We start from the raw sequence: 23570 nt of genomic DNA on the forward strand, positions 1-23570 counted from the left end.
TCTTTTTCGCCACTGGGCCGCAGACTAAAAGACCGTCGCAAAGGGCCTGGTCAGCGTAGATTGGAGGAGCTCCGAGTCACATGACCACAGCGCCCGTCCATAACGCATTCCTTTATTTACTCGCTCGCGTTCCCGCATCTGGGATGTGGCCTATGCACATGCAGATGGGGCATGACCTGAATGCAGAGCGGGGGTGGCTGTATGCCTTCCGATTTTTCTTTCTTTCCGAACCAAATAGACGCATCTAACAGAGGAGAAAAAGCGTATAGCAGCTTACTGAAGAGAGTAGTCACCAAGATTTCATTCCGGACAAACGCAAGCTATGTTTAACACACGCATACTGGAGCATACGCAAAAAAATTGGCGGTTGTTTAGCTGTGGTTAACCTGGAGTGACGCGATAGCTACAGCTGGCCGAGTGGAACTTGGTCACGTGAACAATCATGTGACCAACCACGTGACGAACCACGTGATCAGCCACGGCGCCGCGCCGCTGGCAGCTGCTCCGCACCGCGTGACCAACCACGTGACAGCGTGGCAGCGCAGCCACGCTGAAGGCTCGAGCCGCTACCGTAATGTAGTTATCGCTACAAAACTTACGGCGTCGCTGTCTTGCTTTCATTTGCATGCTTCAGCTGCGTGAGAATATGGCTACAATGTGAAATGGGCCTTGCTTGCACGTGGATATAGCACTAAGCGGCAAGCACCCCTACTGTTGTATTACTTTGACATGGCCACTTTCTATTCCATTCCATGTTTACGTCCATCGCACTCAAGGCCGAGGACAGAAAGCGCCAGACCTGTGCGCGGTGTTGTTTGGTTTCATTTCAAGGGAGAAAAAACAAAACACTATCCCTCTAGTTTTCTTTATGCATTTTTTACTTCTTATGGTGGTGATGTTTTAACGGTTTCGCGCAAAGTGTGCCCTTCCTATCGGCTTTGCTTTATTCCGTTATTGGTGTTCAACGTCCCAATGCGACTCAAGCTATGAGGGACGCCGTAGTGAAGGGCTCCGGAAATTTAGACCACCTGGGCTTCTTTAACGTGCACTGACATCGCACACTACACGAGTCCCTAGAATTTCGCCTCCATCGAAATTCGACCGCCGCGGCCGGGAACGAACCCACGTTTCTCGGGCCAGCAGCCGAGCGCCATAACCAATGAGCCACCGCAGCGGCGGCCTTCCTGTCGGCGTTCGTAGCAAAAATGTGGTTTCAGTAAATAAAAGCTACATCTTCAGCACCAGCAGATCACTAGAAAAAAGCAGGTGAGCCACAAAACGAGGCCCTCAGGTTTGAAATTAATTGTTCTTCCATGTTTTCCCTCTCTACGTGTTCTTTCTCCTTTCTTTTCCTCTATCCACTCAGGCCAGCAAGAGCTGCAGCATCATTGAACAATGCCTTCGCTCTTCTCGCTCTATGAATATATTTTCGAAGAGAGAAAAAATAGCACGCCTTATCACGACACGTGTCATGTTTGTGAGTGTAGGCGTGCAACTGTGTTCGCTCAGTTCTTGCACAGTCTTGAGAAGACACCGAAATCCAGCATAGTGTCCCACTGCGACCCAATCCTCCCAGCGCTGTACTAACTGAACGTACGGATGCATTGCGTATGTAAGTGACGAGCAAATGAAAAAGCCGAGGTGTGACCCGACTGCTTGATGAGCCAAGAGCCAGACACAAGTGTCGTAGCAGTGGTTGAGAAGAAAGGCCATATCCAGGCCACGTGTCCCGTTCGCTCCCACCTTACCCCTGGCTAAAATATTCAGGGATGGAAATGTTGCAATCGTTTGGCGCGACGTCTGACGGCCGATTTAGGATTCTAAACACTGCAAGTGGCGTTCCGAGCACCGCTGAGTTTGGCAGTCGTCGGTTGCGTAAGACGCCGCCTGTCCGTGTGGCTTCGTACGCCCTTGGCACGTATATTTTAGACGCTGATGGCCGTAACCTTGCTTGGTGGGTGACGGTCATGCAAAATATACCGGGACTTGCGTCCCCTTCACACCCGCGGCTATAGTTAAGTGCAGTGACGACAGGTGGAGTACGAATCCAGCTCAAGCAGAAGTCAGACGCTACATGGAGCAGTGCGACAAATCATGTGGGGTACTTGCGTTCTCAACGTTACCGTGCGTTTAACGTGCAAGTGTGAGCACATTCCTACTGTCATCTCACCCGGCTCAACTTAAAAACAAAGGGCCCATGTGCTTTAATGACAGGAAAAGAAAACAATAAAATAGCCGAATGCCGTTCAACGAGGCGGCTCGCCTACACCATTTCGTAAGCACTGTAAGACATAACATTTAATTAAATAACCTCCTCGCACTATGCCCCTCCTGACCAGCTCGTGCACAGTGTCACACTGAGCGTAATGTCCCGGTGGGCAACTTGTCCCGTCACGACATTGAAGCATCCCCCCCCCCCCCCCCTGATAACGACAATTTCGCTCCATTGTGCTGCACAGTGGAGCGAGAAATCGCGACTTGGCCTCATACGTACCCACACAGGTACCCCCCCCCTCCCCCCCCCCTTTCCCTAGTGAAAAAAAGTCGACAAAATAAAGCAAAGCGTCAGATGACACGTCTTCGCTTATTCGATACCTGCGTTTCGAAGCCTGCAGGACACTCGAAATTGTGCGGCTAAGGAGAAGGCGGCACCACGCGTAGCACGGATTTATTCACCGTGAATTCTGGCACCCCGAGGCTTCTTTACCTGGCTGCCAGCGCGAGTAAAAGCCGGCTGGCTGCGCTTTCCCGGACTACGAAGCCGTCATGAAAGAGACCCCCCTCCTTCCTCCTCATCTGCTGAACGTCCATGCAGCACGCCCGACCCTCTCTCTTTCTTCTTCCATAATACCAGCTCCGGGAAATCGAAAACGCGCGCGCACGCACCAACCGCCCGCCGGTGCGCGCGCTCGACGCGCAAGCGAGAAATTCCTCAAACCATTCAGTCACGCGGCAGGGCCTCAGCCAACGGGTGGACCGGGGAGGGGAGGAGAGGCACCCGATCGACGGGCCACTTTAATTAATTTTCACTTCCAAAACGGTTCCCTCGCCAGAGCCCTGTCCCTTACCTTCCGTCGATCTCTATATCTCTTCTTTCACGCTTTTGTTAGTTCAGCGTATTCTCTGGTTCTCTACTCTTGCTTCCTTCTTTTCTTCTTTTCTAAGGATATCTTCTATATTTGCACCGTTTTCTCGGGGCGACGTACGCGTGGAATTTCTTAATTGGAACGTAATCCCCATATTGAACAGATGGCCCTTCTTAATCTTCTTAGGATATTTTTGTCGTTCCGCCGTCGCCTACCTCGCCGAGATAACATAATCCCTTATCTACAGTTTAAGAAAGAGGATAGGCTTGCTACTGTGCAAAGCGCCGAAGAGAGACCCGAAGGAAATGCAGCACCTCAGTGCCTTACTGACTAAAGCCGACGGGAATCTCAGAGCCTCTTGATTTGGAAAGGTGCGCCACATTTCTATTACAAAAGAGATGCTTAAAGCGCCGATAGCAAAAGTATCTGACAATATTCATATACATTTTTTTCCTCTCCTTAGCTATATGCCACGTGTCCTTTAGCCCTTCTGTGGCCAAATCATCAGCGTTTGCAGGCGTTTACATGGGAAGCATGTTCACCTTGCGGAGTATCATTTGGAACCGATCACTATACGAAGTCTCAAAGAATACGTTCTTAGCCTCAGTGCGAAAACATTAACTGTTCTAAGCGCTGCTTTGCCGGTGGACGCCAAGATACCAGCATGATATGCTGTGATCTGCAGAGCGCTTCTTGAACCTTTAACCAGATTTGGAAAAAAAAAGGTATATTGCGAGTGTGAAACTGAAACAATCCGTAACCGATCTCCTTGCTCAAAAAGCACTACGGTTTTTATTTGTCGATTCTCTCAGTACTCAAGTACTGCGCAATTTCCTTCGTTCGGCTTAAGGCATAGACCTCAAGGTGTACATCATTAAATTGGAGTGCTTAACAACGAAGTCACTACAAGCGACTTCTTTTACGGTTTCTTCGTCCAGGACTTTTTATTTTTTTATATTTCGCGCTTTTAAGAAACCACTCTAAATTTTGTATAATGAGCGCCATATTTCCGCAGAATTAAAAAAACTCTACATTTAGCGCATTATCTGAAAACACCGCGCCAGAAGACATTTCGTCGCAGCCACAACCGACCACTGTCATGGCACATTCGACGTATGGCAGCCACAGCCGGTGTCAGCGCGCGCGAGAGTCCGAAAATTGTTTTTCATCTCCGAGACTTAACAAACTTCGTGATATGTGCGGATAACACGTCCAGAATAAGCTTATGTCTACAAAAACTGCGCTGCCCGCAGCGTTTTTGACGTTTTTATCCAACTGTAAACAATCATCAGCATTAACCTGACTATGCCTACTGCAGGGCAAAAACCTCTCTCATAAATCTCAAATTAACACTGCCCTGTGTCAGCTGTGGCCACCTTGCCCCGTTAACCTCTTAATCTCATCCGCCCACCTAACTTCCTGCCGCCGTCCGGCTACGCTTGCCTTCTCTTGAGTAACAACAATAATAATGTCTGAGGCAAAGATTCATATCGAATTCACAGTAAAAATCCAACAATCTTGCCGCGAAGTCGGCTAGAATTGTCTGGAGTAATTACACCGTGTTTGACGCAGGACGAGGCTGATTGGAGAAGTGAGTGAGTGAGTGGAGGGAGTAGAGTGAGCGGAGTGAGTGGAGTAAGTGAGTGAGTGTGTCAGTGAGTGTGTCAGTGAGTGCGTGTGTCAGTGAGTGAGTGACTGAGTGAGCGAGTGGGTGAGTAGAGTGAGTGGAGTGAATGAATGAGTGGAGTGAGTGAGTGAGAGATGAGTGCGTGTAGTGAGTGAATGAGTGAGTGACTGAGTGGGAGGAATAAGTGCAATGAGTGAGGGAATGAGTGAGTGTAGTGAGTGAATGAATGAGTCGAGTGGAGTGAGTCAGTGAGAAGAGTGAGTGAGTGTAGTGAGTTAATGAGTAAGTGGAATGAGTGGAGTGGTTAATTGGAGTGAGCGAGTGGAGTGAGCGAATGACTGGAGTGAGTGAGTGAGAGAATGAGTGAGTGCAGTGAGTGAATGACTGAGTGGAGTGACTGAATGAGAGTAGTGAGTAAATGAATGAGAGTGTGGAGTGAGTGAGTGACTGAGAGAGTGGAGTGAGTCAGTCAGAAGAGAGAGTGTAGTGAGTGAATGAGTGAGTGAGTAGAGTGAGTGAGAGAGAGTGATTTAGTGAGTGTGATTGAGTGAGTGATTCAGTGAATAGATAGAGTCAGTGAGTGGACTGAGTGAAGTGAGCGTAGTGAGTGAAGTGAGTGAGTGAGTGAGTGAGTGAGTGAGTGAGTAATTGTGTGAGTGATTGAGTATGATTGAGTGAGTTAGTGTGATTGAGTAAGTGGAGTGAATGAGTGTTATTCAGTGAGTGTGCGTGATTGAGTGTGTGTGAAAGTTAGTGAGTAAGTGAATGAGTGACTGTAGTGAATGAGTGCGTGGACTGAGTGAGTGGGGTGAGTTAATGAGTGAGTGAGTGGAATTTAGTGAGTGAGTTGAGTGAGTGCAGTGAGTGAATTAGTGAGTGTAATGAGTGAGAGTGAGTGGAGTGAGTGAATGAGTAAGTGTAGTGATGAATGAGTGAGTATAGTGAGTTTATGAATGAGTGAGTGGAGTGAGTGAGAGAGTGATTGAGTGAGTGATTCAATGAGTAGAGAGAGTCAGTGAGTGGACTGAGTGGAGTGAATGTAGCGAGTGAATAAGCGAGTGAGTGAGTGAGTTATTGAGTATGATTGAGTGTGATTCAGTAAGTAGAGTGAATGAGAGCGATTCAATGAGTGAGTGTGTGAGTGACTGAGTGTGTGTGAGTGAGTTGAGTGAGTGAATGAGCTAGTGTAGTGATTGAAGAGTGAGCGTAGTGAATGAGTGACTGGAGCGAGTGAATGAGTAAGTGGAATTTAGTGAGCGCAGTAAGTGAGTGGAGTGAGTGAGTGGAGTGAGTGAATGAGTGAGTGATTGAGCAAGTGGAGTGAATGAGAGTGATTCAGTGAGTGAGTGTGTGTGAGTGAGCTGAGTGAGTGAGTGAATGAGATAGTGTAGTGAATGAATGAGTGAGTGTAGTGAATGAGTGAGTGGAGCGAGTGAATGAGTAAGCGGAAGTTAGCGAGTGAGTGCAGTGAGTGGAGTGAGTAAGTGTGAATGAGTGAGTGGAGTGAGTGATTGAGTGAATGAGTATGTGAGTGAGTGGAGTGACTGAATGAGTGAGTGTAGTGAGTGAATGAGTGTAATGAGTGTAGTGAGTGAATGAGTGAGTGTAGTCAGTGAAGGGAGTGAGTGAGTGAATGAGTGAGTGGAGTGAGCGAGTGGAACCAGTGAGTGGAGTAAGTGAGTGAATGAGTGAGTGGAGTGGGTGTGTGAGTGAGTGAGTGGAGGGAGTAGGCGAGTAGAGTGAGTGAAGTGAGTGAAGTGAGTGACTGACTAGAGTGAGTAGGTGAGCAGAGTGAGTGGAGTGAGAGAGTGAGCGGAGTGAGAGAGTAGAGTGAGTGGAGTGACTGAATGAATGAGTGGAGTGAGTGAACGAAGTGAGTGGAGTGAGTGAGTGGAGCGTAATACGTGAGAGGAATGAGTGTAGTGAGTGAATGACTGAGTGAGTGGAGTGTGTAACCGAGTGAGTGAGCAGAGTGAAGGAATGGAGAGGGTGAGTGGGTGAAAGGGCAGGTGATTGAGTGAGTGGAGTGAGTGACAGGAGTGAGTGGATGAGTTAGTGGGGTGAGTGGAGTGATTGAGTGTGTGAGTGAGCAGAGTGAGTGAGTGAATAAGTGAGTGTAGTGAGTGAATGAATGAGTGAGTGGAGTGAGTGAGTGAGTGTAGTAAGTGAATGAGTGAGTGTGATTGAGTTTGTGAGTGATTGAGTGTGTGATTTGAGAGTGAGTGAATGAGTGAGTGTAGTGAGTGAATGTAGCGAGTGAATAAGTTCAGTGATTGAATGCAGTGAGTGAATGAGTGAGTAAATTGATTACTGGATTGAGTGAGTGAATGATTGTGTGGATTTAGTGAGTGGAGTAAGTGAGTGAATTAGTGAATGAGTGTGATTTGGTGAGTAAGTAAGTGGAGTGTAGTGAGTGAGTGAGTGTAGTGCGTCAATGAGTGAGTGTAGTAAGTGCGTGTGAGTGTAGTGAGTGAATGAGTGGAGTGAGTGAGTGAATGAGTGCATCTGAGTGAGTGTGAGTGAGTGCAGTGAGTGAATGAGTGAGTGTGTGAGTGAGTCTGCGAATGATTGAGTGAGTGGAGTGGGTCAGTGTAAATAGTGAATGAATAAGTACAGTGTGAGTGAATGAATGAGTGCGTGATTGGGTAAGTGAGTGCAGTGAGTGAACGACTGAGTATAGTGAGTGAGTGGAGTGAGTAGTGTGAGTGAGTGGAGTGAGAGGAGTGGGTGAGTGAGTGAATGAGAGTGGAGTGAGAAGAATGAATTTGTGAGTGTAGTGCGTGAATGAGTAATTGGAGTGAGTGAGTGATTGAGTGTGATTGAGTGAGTAGGGTGGGTGAGTGTAATTGAGTGAGCGAGCGAATGGAGTGAGTATAGTGAGTGAATGAGTGTAGTTAGTGATTAAGTGTGCGAGTGAGTGAAGTGAGAGAATAAATGAGTGGAGGGAGTGATTGAGTGAGTGAATGAGTTGAGTGAGTGATTAAGTGAGTGAGTGATTGAGTGGAGTGAGAGAATGAGTGAGTGTGAATGAGTAAGTGAGTGAGTGGAGTGAGTGAATGATGGACTAGAGTGAGTGAGTGAAATGTGTGAGTGAGTGGAGTGAGTGAGTGGATGAGTGAGTGCAGTTATTTAATGAATGAGTGATTGTAGTGAGTGAGTCAGTGTGTGTGTGTGTGTGTGTGTTTGTGTGTGTGAGTTAGTAGAGTAAGTGAGTGAGTGGAGTGAATGGGTGAGTGGAGTGAGCGATTGAGCGAATAGAGTGAGTGGAATGAGTGAATGAGTGAGTGAACGAGTGAATGAGTAAGTGTGTGAGTGAGTGGAGTGAGTGAGTGGAGGAATGTGTGAGTGGAGTGAGTGAATAAGTTAGTGAATGGGTGAGTGAATGAGTGTGTGAGTGAGCGAGTGCATGAGGGAGTAAGTGATTGAGTGAGTGGAGTAAGTGTAGTGAGTGAATGAGTGAGTGGAGTAAGTATGTGAGTGAGTGAATGAGTGTGTGAATGAGTTGAGTGAGTGGGTGTGTGAGTGAGCGAGCGAATGGAGTGAGTAGGTGAGTGGAGTGAGTGAGTGCATGAGTGAGCTCAGTGAGTGAGTGGAGTGAGTGAATAAGTGAGTGACTGAGCGATTGAGTGAGCGAGTGAATGAGTAGTGGTGTGAGTGAGCGGATTGAGCGAGTGGAGTGAGTGAGTAGAGTGAGTGCGTGCGTGCAGTGAGTGAGTGCAGTGAGTGAGTGAAGTGAGTGAATGAGTGAGTGAGTGGTGGCGTAGGACGAGGCTGATTGGAGCTGAGTGAGTGAGAAACCTCCATCCTCTCTGTCATTTCTTCTTCTCTCCTGTCTTCCGTTAGAGACCAGAAATGTTTCAGTTTCAATAACATAGATGAGCAACGTTTTATTGAACCTCTGCCCGGTCTACCAGAGATACTATGCAGAGTATCAAATGGAAAATTTTCTTCAAGCACTGCTACAGTCGCGTACTGAGTCGTCTACTGAACTTATTCTCGTCGCTCGCTGACGAAGCCAGATATGATACTGTTTGCATTCCTTTCTACAAAGATACCTTTGAATCTGACACAACAAAAAAAAATGCAGTACCAACAACGTAGAAGCACTTCGTGGAACCACGTCGGTCTTAAAACACAGGCGCGTATCGAAACAGAGTTTAGAGCATGGGAGGAAAGCAGCTGCTCACAGAAAAAAAAGAACTTTGAAATAATGCAACTTGTCTAAACAGCTTTAAGATTTATGTAGCTGGGCAAGTTGCAGGAACAAGTCGTGCATAAATCGGAATGAATAAAATATTTATACCGTTTCTTTTTCCCGACTCTTTAGTGCCCGCAGTTATAATGTATTTTTCTAAACAATTAAAGTAATAGAAATCAAGGCGTCTGAATAATAACTTCAGCTTCCGAAAATTCTCGTCGTTTCGGCGAAACGACAAACAATCGTTTTTAGATTCGGCAGCGTTAGATCTGAACAAGAAAGCCTGTAACTCGTCTATTCAATTTCGGATGCAAAAAAAAGATACAATGCAGCTTGTTGTAAGAGTCCTTATGCTATAGCCAGCAATTCTCAGACTCGCGCGAAAGTAGCCAGAGAATATCGCCGAAAACATTATTATTTCCGAAAATCCAGTCCCGAATAGCAAGCGCCATTTGGCCTCGGGTATGACAGATGGCGACGCTGAGACGATGTCTTTTTTTTTTCGCTTTCCCACGCATCACTTGACAGGGAAGATGTTTTCCGGATCGCGCAGCTCTATCACTGAAGTGCCGCCTCGGTGAACAGACATGCATTCTGGGAATGCCGGCGTACACGCTGCGTCCGCCACAACCCGGACGACAAAGCCGGTTAAGGTTTAAAGGTTGAAGTCAGTGAACCACTAGTCAGTGAGACCGATAGCTGAGATGCGTTTAGAATATTCGCAATATCTAACGGTTCGCGTTATTATTTTACTCACACAAAAGGATGGCAGTAAAACAAACATATTTAATGAAGTCGTGAATATACAGAAAAAAAACGGTTTATAAAAATTAGGGCTGTCTACTGGGCAAGAGACTACCCTACTTCACATGCGTGTGCGTGCGAAGTATTTGTTTTGCAAACTTCACGAAAGTGAGCTCCTGAAATGAGTTTCTGCTTGTTTTCTTGAACAGCGGCACATCAGGACCATCCCGTGCAGTTATCTTTGGCATACTTAGTAATGTTGATAGCTGGAGGAGTTTGCTTGGATATACCCATGGCAGGCTACTCGAGACGAGAACGATAATGGGTTAAGTGATACACGCACACGCGCGAAATCAAGAGCAACCAAGGGTTACGAATCAGCCCCATGCCCCGAAGAAATGACAGAAGGGTCTTCATCGAGCTCAGTGCCAAGAGGATGACATACCCCCTCCTCCTTCCTCAAGGCTCGAGGTCAAGGAGGCACAAGTCCGCCTCTTGAGAGGACATGAAACGACTGCATATGCAAATAAACATGGCCTTAGTCCTCACGCATCTTACATGCAGGGCACTTTGCAGTGCTCGATTGTTGCATTTTAAATAAGTGCAGCTGGTACATGAAACATTCAAGTGAATTAGACGAGCTGCGGCGATTCATTGGCTATGTCCTTCGACTGCTGAAGATGGCGAGATCGAATCCTGGCTTCGATCAGCGCGTTTTGATGGAGGCGAAGCGTTGAAGACGCCCGTGTGCTGTGCAGTGCGTCATTGCGCGTTAAAAAATGCCAGTTGGTCGAAATTGAACCGCGGCTCTGCATTACGGCATCTCTCACAAAACATTAAACCCACACGCCACATACCCGATCAACGAATGCGGTGTAGGCAAGTGCAATGAGACATTAAGTTCCGATCGATATGTGCGCGAGAATCAATGCGGCATTGGAGACTAACATTGTTTCTTTTCCTGCGTTTTTGTACCGCCGCCGCCAAGCGGCCTTATGACATTGTTGCCTTAGAAAGACGCAACAAGAACGCGCTGTAATTGTCAGACTGTTGTCGGCGTTTAAAGCACCTTGATTCAAGAAACGTAATTCAGCGTATATCTTTTTTCAGACTACCGACACACATTCATGACAGGACCGGCGCTGTCACGTCGCGCCCGTCCTGTCATGTTAGTCCGTGTGCTCGTCGGAAAAAAAAAAAGTAGAGCTGAATTACTTTCCGAGCAGCAATGCACCACCAAGGGGCTACGTGCTTTAAAGCATCTTACCTCGAAAGCTCGCCGTCGTTGCTGTCATTCTGGTGCCGACGCCCGTCGCATGCACTTCACGCTACGCCGCCGCCTACTCGTCTTATATTTGTGGGCAAGTTCACCCAAATAAGCAGCTGCGCAAGGAAGCGTTCCGCTGCCTTGCCCCCCCCCCCCCCCATGACAATATACTGCCGCCACTAGAGAGTTTTAGTTTCACGTACGTAGATGCTTCACGTACGTAGAGCTCTTACGGGTGACCAGTGCGCATGCGCAGAACGCAAAGGGTATGAGCGAGTCTCTCGTACGTACGTGAGATTCGGATTTTTACGTTGCGGTCTTTGCGTTGCTTGCGTACGTAGCGTTGACAAACATGGCGGCACCCTGCCCGCCGCTTCATGGCGATAACAGCTTCGTCGCTAATCCCTCGAGGCGATATGGTGTTCTAAACTGTTGTATTCGCCTTCGATTTGCCCATTCTTACCCTCGCATAAGGTTTCAAGCGACAAATTGCTTTTGTTTTTCAGACAGAAGGGCGATTTTTCAGCTGCTAAGCCTGACGAAGTAGCGTTGGTCGTCGTCATAGCAACGGTCTCGCTATGAATGGCTTGGCTTAAAGACTTGTCTTCGATGATTTAGGCTACAACCAGTGTCTGTGTTTCTTAGTAGATGGCGCTAGGCGTAACGCGCGGCGTGTTTCGCGTACGTGTAACTATAAGGGTTTCAAACCACCTGCGTGCAGGCTACGTAGACTTCTCACGTTTGCGTACGTGAACCCTCTACGTACGTGAAACTAAAACTCTCTACTAATCGCAGCTCAACCAACGTACAGCGCAAGCGCCACCCACGAGTATACCCACGTGGTTTTGAGGAAAGGAGGTGGCGATAAGCTAAACCTCAGATGAGCCACTGAGACCTGCTCTAGATGTTTCGTGGTCAGGGACGGATTTAGAGGTCACTCTTAGAGGGGACGGCTGGCGGGGAGGGGGCTGTCACATTTGAACCTTGTATTCTCTTCAAAATGTATCATTAAGTGCGACATCGTTTTTTTTTCGGCAACGCTCTTTCGCGCGTCTCTTGCTCTTTAGAACTGCGTCACGGCACCAGCCACAGCCTGGACAATGCATGCACCCCTTGTAAAAACAGTGTGGTCGTAGGACATGATTCTGAGACGCGTATTAGAGTTCTTTTACTACTCGTAGAAAGTCTAATTGTGCGAGAAGTGAGGACGGGAGTTATGACCCTGAACTTCCAGATGCTCAGAACTCTGGCGATGCATAACTATCCACACACAGCATGTCCGAGAAGCAAGCCCCTCGAGCTTTTAATTTATTTTATTTATTTGTAACATTCTTTCAGACAGAACGGTCTTTTGACTTTTTACAAAGGCTGTACTTGTAACCTGCGAGCCATGAAGGCCCTTTTAGGGTTTCTCAGGTGCACAGGTACTTGTTAAAATCTTGTATGCGCATGCGCGTCACTTTTGCTCCTCTTTTTAATGTCAGAGCATTAAAAGCCCGATGGGGAAATAAAAATGTGTCGTCGGTCATAAAATTCCCCCATTGGCTGGGAGAAAGCGACGTCACGAGGCCGTAAGTGACGTCACTTCCTGTAAAGGCAGCAACCGCTTCTAATGCTGTCGAAGTGCTAACGCTTAAGGTATTTACGCGCTCCTGCGAGTTTTATCACTTCATCCTTACCTTCCTCATTTGGAGCAATTTGGAGCAGCTTGCCAGATATGTCACCAGCCTGACACTTCCAATTTGTCTAGTGTTACGTCTCGCCTACAACGCGCGGTATAGCCGGCGCGGATGCAACGGACGCCGCGGCTTCGTTCATCGCGGCCGCAACGCCTCCCGCCAAGCGCGTCCAGGCAGGTTTCAGTGCCACGTGTCGTCGTGCGTGCGTGTGTGTGTGTGTGCATGTTTTGCCCACGCTTGTCAAAGCGCGGCAGCCGGGGAGAGGAGCTCCCCAACTGGGAGGCGAGGAGGTCTGACCGGCGCCGGCCTGGCGGACGCGCCCGTCACGTCTGGACATGTTCAAGCGTCGCCGTATCGGATGACTCTTCCCAAGCCGTTCCCTCTTGCCCTCGACTCCGATGGTATAAAACGCCGCTGCCCCGGACGCCGAGGGAGACTTCGATTCCTTCCTTCGAGTAACGTGGTCGCCCTGACCGGCTGCTCTTTTGCGATGCCAGAATAAACAAGTTGTTCTGTTGCCAGTCGACTCATCCTTTGCCGGGACCTTCGGATGTTTCCAGCTTTGCCCCAGACCGCCAGGCCAACGCTACCCTTGGGGCTTGCAACCCAAATGCAACACTAGAAAGAGCGCCCCTGCTCCTTCTCCTGCTCACAAGAGCAGGAAGAGTGTGTGCATGACCGATCGATCAAGTGACATGTGCCGCGGTGTTGAGGTGGGCTGTTAAGCACATTACTGAGTACAACCAGCGCCTCTGTTATTTGGCTTTGTACATTTTGTATTCGGCTCCGTTCGCGTTCAATCATATCGCGTGTGTGTGCGTGACATTTCAGCCTCCTACAAGCCAGGCGAGCGTTTCTGAGTTGACCGCCGCGTCAAAACGTTCATGTTTTCTAATCAACGTCAGCGAAATTGAGCTCACTCAAATCGCTTGCAGCCCCGCGCTCGCGCTGCGTCTCTGCACTCTCCGTAATTCGCTCAACGTATCGTCGAATCTGTTGACTCCGGCGCGCCATTCATACTTTCGACAGCGAGCTCGGGCGCCCCCGTCGAGTCGCTAAGCGCATTTCAATGAGCGAGTAGCGACAGGGGGGACCCCGGTGGCAGCGGCACAACGATCACCGGCGACGCCGGAAAGCCGGAAATAATTGACGGTCAGCACCGCGGCGCGAGGCGTTAACGAAAACGGAGCCACGGTTCAACAGAAAGCGATTTTTTACCCATGGTCACGGCTGCTCCTGCACTTTCGGCTTCATTTATTTTCTAAAATGTCACCTTCGTGTCGGCGCTTAAGTTGCGTTCAGCGCGGTGTAAGACAGGACGAGACTGATTCGACCAGGAATCCAATGGCGCTCACTCGATGCGTCTCGACCTCAAGTACCATGTGAACTGTAATCGGTCGTCAATGTCGTATTCACCTATCGTATACAGCCATTGTCATAAATGTACAACCGAAAGGGTTTGCTTCTCGGTAATGCACTACGAATCGTCAGCGTTACAAATTTCACGATAGCGAGAGCGACTCGTACTCTCCGCTTTTAGATCTTGTAGTTTCAGTACTTCTAGACAGCCACACTGCACGGATTAGAACCAAACCGCTTGGTTTGATATTTTTGACAATGGCTGTGCCCTACGAAAAGTAGATTAGCGCTGAGCTATAATGACGCGGCATGTGATGCAGATATACATATTTGTGCGCACTGAAAATTGAATCCATCCACTAGAATACTGCTTTATTTGATCGCTTTGTCCGGCATACTGCAGTGATTATGCGGGTATTGGCATATGGGAATAGACAAGCAACATATACCTGATGTTTCAGATTATTCTAGAGAGATTTTCGCTTTAAAAGCCGTGAAAGCCATGTGCATAAACACAACTTTAGTTGTGTTTATGCATATGGATTGTGCGGCAGTTTGGACATTATTTACGTAGCAAGTGCAATTAAAGGTTGCTTAACTAAAATCAAGTAATGAAGTTTTTATGTCTTGCGTTAGATTAAAATATTATGCCGTGAAATTGAAGGCTCTCAATATGAAAAGCTAGCGCAGTTTTTACAATGTCGGAATCAATCGTCATTGTGGGTAAAGATAACAAACGTGAAAAACACGTTTGTTCACTTTTCGCTAGGTTGGCTTTCCCATGTTGCACATTGATCAAATGGCGTTGCTCGAGTACTTAATGCAGGGAAAACTTATGCAGCTCATTTGTTTTATGACACAGAAGGTGTTAATGTTGTTTCTATTCCAACTACGTGTGCAGCGACGCCATTTGATGAACGTGCAACGCGAAAAACCGAACTTAAGGAGCATTCGAAGACATGTTATTGACGGTTGATATCACTAAATTTTACGGAAATTCTAAAAGTGTGCTCACTTTCCATGTTCACGGCCTTCACTTTCGGAGTATATACTTGCGGCCTAAAGCCATTCATAAAAAGGTAATACGTTACAAAGTTAATTAATCGCACTTTATCCGTGCTCTATCACGTAAGCAATATCCGCCTTGCCATATATTCCACATGCACAGCCCGCACCGGCGTATCTTTTGCGACTTTGAATAGAAAAATGTATATTGCATTATTTGAAACCCCTGCTATAGCGACTCGAAAGCACTGTTGATTGTTTCGTTTTTCATGGCTGATTAGCACTTAGCTATCGTGACACAACGAGCCGATTCATAGTTTAGCCTACTTAGTTATGCGCTACAACGCGGCAAAAAAAAAAAATAATAGGTATGGAAACAGCGGTGATTGTACAGACAACAATAATTAAACCACTTCGCCGAAAATGAAAGCAAGCACTGCTAACAAAATAAAAGCATAATGAGCTATAGTCGGGGCCTCAAGCAATAAAATTCTGTTACACTAAAATTAATAATGGGCAGCAGTGGTTGTTGTAGTGCAGCCGCTTATGCTTAGATTATCCTATCTATAGGGAGGAAAGCTGCGGGGTCTCCAAGGCGTTGCACGAAACCCCGAGATGATACTGAGCAACTGCATAAAAGAGTTTGTGTCGATGGCCTCGCGACTCTCCTTCGTTGATGAGCTTTCGCAAATATGCGACAACTTATTTATCTTGCTTTCCTGCCTCTCGACTTTCTATAAAATTTCTGGTGAAGTGCATATGACTCCTTTGGCTGGTGTAGGTTGTCCAGCTCCCTGCATTTATTGCGATAACGCTTCAAAGCTTCCCAGCAGGTCGTTTTAGAGGAAGTGTTATGAGCAGTGGAAAAACAAAAATGCGCACAAGGCGCGCGCGCAGGAGAGTCCGGGCGGCTATTTTATAAGGCTTACCTCAAGCTGACGAGACGACGAAGGGCTCTTTTTCTCACTCTCTCCCTCTCAGCTATCCTCCTTTCCCGCTTGGGGCCTCCGCGTAATGAATACGTCGTCTCGGAAGGGGAGCGCCAAATGTGCGCATATTTTACACTGTCGCCAGAAAAATAAACACGAAAGATTGAAAAAAAAATCAGAACCGGAATATGCCTTAGTGCATACGTAGGCTTTCGGGCGTTTATAGCACAAAAAGGGAAGACAGCAAAGTAACTATAGTGTGCCGAGTGAACGCGTACGTGTATACGTTTCCCTCCGGGGATTTTTAAAGCAAGAGAGCAAAGAAACAGCGTTTGACAGAGAGACAAATTCACGAACACTGGCAGTTCGTGTTGTCGACGACAGAGACTGATCTTCCCGGTGAGTTCTGGCGGTGCGGCGCGGCAGGCGAAGAATTCACTGATGAACGAGCGGCCGCTTTGCGCATTGGTTTCCTTTCTGTAATCCTCCATTTCTAAGTTGTTGTTTTTTCTGCAGTAATTTTTTTTCTTTGAAAAGTGTTCAAGCCTTCGCAAGACGGGCAGGAAGATCTAGTCGAGTGTCGCACCGAGGCTGCATGTGTTGAAACGCCTCGCAATTTGTCTCTTCCCGAAGATATCGGAGCAATCTTCGGCGTGAGTTCGTTTTTAAGTTCAGGAAGAGTGATTTTCAGAAGCTCCTCTCAAAAAAAAAAAGCAACGTTTTTTTTACGCAACACTTACTTCCGCGAATACAAAGAAAAACATTTTCTTTTATTGATTGTTTGGAATGTTTGCTTTCAGTGCCGCGTTATGTACGTACATGTATAAAGAAGGTCACCTTCGGTGAAATTACCGCTGCGTGTCGCAAGAGTAAGTGTTCAAAGAAGAGCAAGCGAGGAGTGTGTGAAAACAAAAAAAAAAATAAAAAATACACAACTTCATAAATCGACACTACAGTCCCAGTTTGTTTTAAGCCGCAAAAGCCAGCATCCGGTCGACATTAGCGTGGAATATCGATACATATGACTATACCGTCATACAGTAAAGGCTCATGGAGGCGCTTGCAGGCCCACTTTACACCGGCCTGGCCTCTTCTTCTTGTGTCGATAAAAGAGAAAGATGAACTTCTGATGAACTGGCGACCATGAAGATAAAGAGGGGGCACAACAACAACAACAACGTGAGCAAAGCGTTCAAAAACACAAATTTATGGTGAACACAATATTGTTGCAGCCGCCGACTTCACTGGCTCCAAAAAAAAGAAGCGTTGCTCAGGATGTATCTTCTTCTTTACTGTGACTGATCGCAAGTAAAGAAAACCCGTTCGGGTGTGAGAGTGGATTTGATGACCGTGACCTTATACACTAATCGCACACATACAAGCTTGGGCACGAAACTGTTCTGTTTTAGAGCGAAAGCAGTGCCAATGTCACAATGCGAAAATGCCGGCGTATGTCTGTCTCTCGCCCCTGTGAGAGAATCCTTCAACCTACAGAAGCACCACCCACGAGCCACCTATCCACCCCACCCACCATTTGGGGAGGTGGCCTACGTCACCCTTGGCCTACCCCACCTCGACTCACATTCATCCTATAGAAAAACTGTGTCGGGTGTGTGAAGCCTCGGCTTAGAGTAAAAGCACTCATCAGAATCGAAGCATCAAAGTGATCATCGAAAGTAAATCAAACTGCTTTCGCAGAATTTTCGCATCAGATGTCTGATCGCCCCTTAATTTTTTTTCCGGATGCCAATAAAACAGCACTTCATTGTTGTGGCCCAGTTTCACACTCACGGTGGCCTCAGCAAGGTTTCTAACAGTCAGAATAGCTAAGCAAAGTTATTCGCTGTTTTTTTTTTTAACCAGTATGGAAGCCATTCGTTAGGACGCAAACAGAATAGGCCAAAGCCCTGCTTCCAGATGTCGCTCGAGCTGTCTGCGCGGCTCACATGATGAGTCAGCAATCCAGCGGCGCATGCACAGTTGCTGAGGAAGCACCGTAACCTCAGACAGCGATGAGAAAATGAGATTTCGTTGACTAAGGCGACGAAACATAATAAAACCTAGAGTACAAAAAGCTAAAAAAGACAAAGCTGGCATTCATTCATTCGGGCTGCCTAGTCATCCAAGTCCTAAAATTCTCGATAACAGGAAAAGTCGTTACGCGGACTGTCTAGCGTGAGAGCTTAAAAAATGGAACTGAAAGGTGAAACATTGAAAGGTCTCTGAAACTGTTCCGTGTTATAGGTTAAATTATTTCCTTTTTAAAGAAAGTATCAATGTAACCCATCACGGCCCTGTGTTAAATAGTAGTACAAAAGCTTTCAAGTTTAAGAGGACCGTAAAATAAAGCCTGTAGCTGTCAGTTTGAATACAAGTCTTCAATTTCTTGATTTCGAGTTCTTTATTCATTCACACCTTCGATGTTGTTGCTGCTCTCGTCATGTTCGGTTTCTAGTATTGAGACTAACGGTCTGCACATACTGAAGTAAGAGACATACTTAGTAGTTCTTAAGTCGATGATCCATAACAGCGCGACAGACGGGACAAAGAAGAGGAGACACAACACACAGCGCTGACTCACAACTAAAACGTTTATTGGCTGCCAGCCAGTATAAATACTGGCCTGGTGGCCGGGAAAAAATACAAGCACGCTTGACTTGCGTGATATCAAAACATCGCCAGTTCATCAGGCACGTGTCAACATACAAGAGTCATCAGTGCAAAATATCACCCCTACAGCAGGCACGAGTTTTCATTCACAATCAAGGTAGCGGGTTTCCTTATCCGACAAGGCTACAGAGGGAGTGCTGATACACAGATCTGAAGCCCTAGCTAGGACTTCAGATCAGCTAGGACTTCAGATCAGTGTATCAGCACTCCCTCTGTAGCCTTGTCGGATAAGGAAACCCGCTACCTTGATTGTGAATGAAAGCTCGTGCCTGCTGTAGGGGTGATATTTTGCACTGATGACTCTTGTATGCTGTCACGTGCCTGATGAACTGACGATGTTTTGATATCACGCAAGTCAAGCGTGCTTGTATTTTTTCCCGGCCACCAGGCCAGTATTTATACTGGCTGACAGCCAATAAACGTTTTAGTTGTGAGTCAGCGCTGTGTGTTGCGTCTCCTCTTCTTTGTCCCGTCTGTCGCGCTGTTATGGATCATCGTCAGCACCAACTCGCCCAACAACTGGTTTTGTTTCTTAAGTCGACTCCCCTGCATAAGTCGATCTCCCCTTATCGATGACACTGCCATGCCGAGTTGATGGAATTAAGTCTGTTGCGTTTATTGTCACATTATAGACCTTCTCCGTGTATTCGGTGAACCACTGGTTTTCTGTTTTGGAAATTTCCACGTTGAAATCTCCCCGTTATGATCAGTGGCTCCTATGTCCTTTGAGCCGTCGTTGAGAGGTATTTCAGCACCAACACTGCACGTAACAAGGTTGATAGAGAGGAAACCTTTTATCTGCTTCCGTGTTGCACCAGCACTTACGTACAGTCGTGAGTAATATGAGAGGGAAGAAAAAGTTTTTGCACAAAATTGCCAATTGTAGCGAAAGCAACATTGGTCACGAACTCGCAGTTTCGCCGTGCTCGCAGTCCCACCGTGGTCGCACCGCACCACGTGACCAACCGAGTGACTGGTCACGTGACCAACCGCGTGACGAACCACGTGACAACAACTAGCCAGACAACCAGACTAACCTGGACTTGCAATCAAGATTCCCCAAGACTAACCAAATTATGCCTTAGCTTTCGCTACGTATACCCTTGCATAGCCGAACTAAGCCACTGCCAATTTTTTTTCTAGTCATTTATCCGACAAATTCCAGGTTGACTTTTAGATGTTGTACGCCAAAAGAAAAACTTGCAAAAAACAGAAAAAAACTGAGCGTGTCCCAAATAATTAAGCAGTCATCAATAAACGAGTGCTCGTACATTGTTCCCTCTCATATTGCTCACGACTCTGCACTGCCACTAGGGCCACATCGATGTGGTCCTAGCGGCGCTTGTCCGCGTCTTTTCGTTCGTCCTGACTTCTGCGCGCTATCGTTTCATTTTAAGTGCGAACCACCAACATGCCCAAGCTTATTCCCTTATCAAGTGCATTAAAAGAACGTGACTTTCGGCGTGTGTAATGAACCACGTAATCAACCAAGCTGAAATTTCTAACAAGGAACCACAAAGCCCACGTTTCGAGTGCAGCACAAACGGCAGAGAGTTGATGTGATTTGCATCAGACGTGCATCATGTTCCACTTGGAAGAATAATGATAAACAACTACACTAGAAGAGGTGCGAGACAGCACAGGCACTGTGTCATTGATCGGCAGGGCCGTTTCCTCTGTCTTTCCTGCGTTAAACGACATAGGCACGTCGGCATCGTGTCGTTGCTCTTCTATGTACCGATGCGTCGCGCTTCTTCTGAGATGAACCCCGTCCAAGTCGCAAGTTGCAGTTGACAGTCATAACCTGTACAGTGTATAACTACAGAACTTCTGCAGTTCCGCATGAATTCCTCACAGTAATTTGGCACCAAATGTTAATGATCACTGTACACTGACGCTTTCCTCGATCTCATCAAAATTCTTGGTGAAGCGCTGCCTTAGTGTAGCGCACTATGAATTCGTTTCTATTGTTTCTCTGAAAAGAGGGCAACAGTATCGTCCTGTAAAATTACTCAAATGTGCGTAGGGTTGTGCGCGTCGTCCCTGATGGCTTCGTTTCCTTGTGTATCGCAACATACTTTATCGTTGTTATCTCAAGCAGCCTGTCAGGCTCATAACAAGGCAAACTTCTCCAGCGCACGCATACACACACGTGCACCAAAGGCAAAAACCAAGTCCAAAAAAACCATAAAAAAATATTACGTGTTGTGGTTACTAGAAGTTACTTTCATGACGTTAAACTCCGTCAACAAGTAAGGCAATCCAGTCACAAACGTCGAAAAAATACGCCTGTGTTTCACGCTGCATACGGTAACTACACCTATAGGAAATCAAAGATGCACGCGCCTTTAAACGTCCTGGCTTATTCGTCCGTTACCAAATCTGCCCCTGTAAACGTCGCTACGTCCCCGAGAAGAAAACTGGAAAAGAAGCGTAAAAAGAGATGAAACAAGAAAGAGGCGGAGGACGAAGAATGGCGTCCGTGGCCGCGACTTCTATCCAGAGAAATCGCGGCTCCCTTTTGCGTGACAGCGTCGCCAAACACTGGCGGAGTCGCAAACAAATCAAGCAGAATTTACTCGTGCCAGAGAAGAATTTCTGGGCCGCTATTTTTCATTTGTTTCCCGGGGGCAGAGGTCGAGAGAACGCGCGCGGCGAGGACCGAAGACGAAGTGGGGAGAGAGGCGGACAGAGAGGGAAGCGGTTGCAGCCAGGGTCTCCTCGCGGGCTCCAAAGATTCCAGAAAAAGGCGCGACGCGGACAAATGTGACAGGCGGCCGAACACGGGCGGGTCGCGTTAAAAAAAAATAAAATTCCTGCAGACCGAAATATACAGACCGGTCCAACGCTATAGAGTCGCAACGACTTCTGCGCGGCTTTGGAGGAAACAACTAAAAAAAATTAAACCAACGTGGAAAAAGGAAAGAATAAAAGATGCCGTTCGAGTCCCGAGCGCTGCAATTCCAACCATTCCGCAAAGAATCCAAACATGACAACATGAGAGCGTCTCCATAGGAAAGATGCAAACATCTAGACAGCATTTCAAAAAAATATATATAAAAGGTAACGTGACGAGCAGTACATCTCCGTCGGAGATAGACGGCGTAGGTATGCGCTTTGTCGAAGAGAGAGCGGGTAACCTTCGGTAGTTTTTATCTGCTCCCGCATGTCAAATATCGTTGCGAGCACAGGGAACATGCGTTCTCTCGTGAGCACAAGACGCCATCGGGTCGCACCAACGAGGTTTTGATTATTTCTGTCCTCTCTTAGTTCTCACATTGACACGCTAGGTCGCCAGAGCTGGAGTGCATACGATGTATTTCGGCTTCTCTTCATCTCTTCGAATTTGTAAACATACGTAGCAGTAAGCGGCGAAGCGTGGTCTGGCATTTCGGCCTCACAGCTGCATTGAGGACTAAGCCCGGTCGACGGCCACGTGGTATACGAAAATATTGAAAAAGGCCCGGTTCTCCTTCTCTAAATAACGCTACGTTGTTACGTGCAAAAATAAATACGAAAAAGAGGATAGTATGAAAAATAGGTGGTCGTGTAAAAAGTTTATTTTTTCAGCTGCTGGCCACTATCCACATCAGAGGCATGCTGAGCAAGAAAAAATGACTTCCATTTCCCAAGCAAGAGACAAGAACTTTAATGCGTAAGCATTGTATGGCTATGTTTGCGGTTTCGTGTCATCACGAGCTTGTCATCACGATAACGTTTGAACGAACTGAGTCATAAGAAAAAGAATGGCTGCATTGGCTAAAGCATCAAAAAATCTCGCAGGGGAAATCGTGAGGTGCATGTGGGGTAATCAGTTAATTAATTAGAACAAAAATGTTCAAAAAGTGGGCGGGGCCGGAGCAAAAGTGGCGCCAAATTTGAAAACGCCGGAAGTGGACGGAGCTAAAGCGTGCGCCAAATTTGAAAATCCGGAAGTGTGGACGGAGCGAAGAGTGGCACCGAATTTAAAAAACGAAGCGTGGCGCCAAGTTTGTAAACTCAAAATGAGAAATCATGGAACTTGATTAACTTAGGCAAAAAGGAGCAAAGAGGGGCGAGGAGGCGTAAATACCTACGCATTCCTGCAATGCGGGTGCCGCAGTGATCTCATAACTTTTTTTACACGAGGCTTAGCCTCTAAGGTTCGCGCTTTGTTGTGTAGAAGACAGGACTATGCATATGCCCGAAAACAGGCAACCATGAACGTTCTAGAGGATAATTTTAAGTTGTTTAAGCACATTCGTAAATTCAATTGGACGTCGAAGCTGTTAGCAAACGCCTTTACTAGGCACGAAGAGCTATTTGAGCTGACCTCGACAATTATACAAACGTGAGCTCGCAGGCCACACCTAAAGTTCATTCTGTGCACGTACAGGCGAACCAGTAGTAGGTTTCCAGTCGTTTTCTTCTGGATTTGTGTATATATTTGTGTATATATTTTGTGTATATATTTAGATCTGTGCACTGGCGCTTGGAGCCAAGAGTTGGCCCTAAGTCCTAGTTCCCATGTCACTGCTTGCGTGCAGCAAATACTAATGCGACACTAGTAGGCGACGTAGCCAACTTTGGTACCAGCAAGGCACCAAAGTTGGTACCAGGTTGCACGGTACGGCCACCTGGCTGTACCGTTTACGAGTTTGACAGAGGGCTGAGGCTGAGTGTTCGAACTTATCCGCACTTTTAGCAGCTTCGCGGAGAATTTCTTCAAATTTCTTGGTGTACACCTCGCTTAATTACTCTCCTTAAGATGCAACTTATTACTCTAGTTATGAAACACGTGCTGAGCAGCGATCATAAAGAATAGCTTCATATTGACATATCTCACTGACCTTCTGGTTTTATCAGCCGCTGTATGGCGCCATAGTCATCTCAAAGATAAATGCGCATTCACACTTGCGTTTTGAAACAGGATGTTGTTTCTATTTTGCCATCTACAATATTACCTCGAGTTTTATTTTCCCCCTATCTTTAACCAGGTTGATTGTTACTTTCGATTCTTGCATTTT

The 23570-nt window shown here is 46.9% G+C and overlaps 1 protein-coding gene across 1 annotated transcript; it reads right to left on the reverse strand.

The window, feature by feature from the left end:
* Positions 1 to 1227: 1227 nt before the first annotated feature.
* Positions 1228 to 7469, reverse strand: LOC144124378 (uncharacterized; the record flags this gene model as incomplete). The annotated part of the gene is made up of 3 exons (XM_077657006.1): positions 1228 to 1252; positions 6259 to 6359; positions 7428 to 7469. Coding segments are annotated over 3 exons (168 nt in total), but the record flags the coding sequence as incomplete, so codon positions are not given.
* Positions 7470 to 23570: the final 16101 nt, after the last annotated feature.

This window comes from Amblyomma americanum, chromosome 3, assembly GCF_052857255.1.
Source record: "Amblyomma americanum isolate KBUSLIRL-KWMA chromosome 3, ASM5285725v1, whole genome shotgun sequence".
Classification (NCBI taxonomy): domain Eukaryota; kingdom Metazoa; phylum Arthropoda; class Arachnida; order Ixodida; family Ixodidae; genus Amblyomma; species Amblyomma americanum.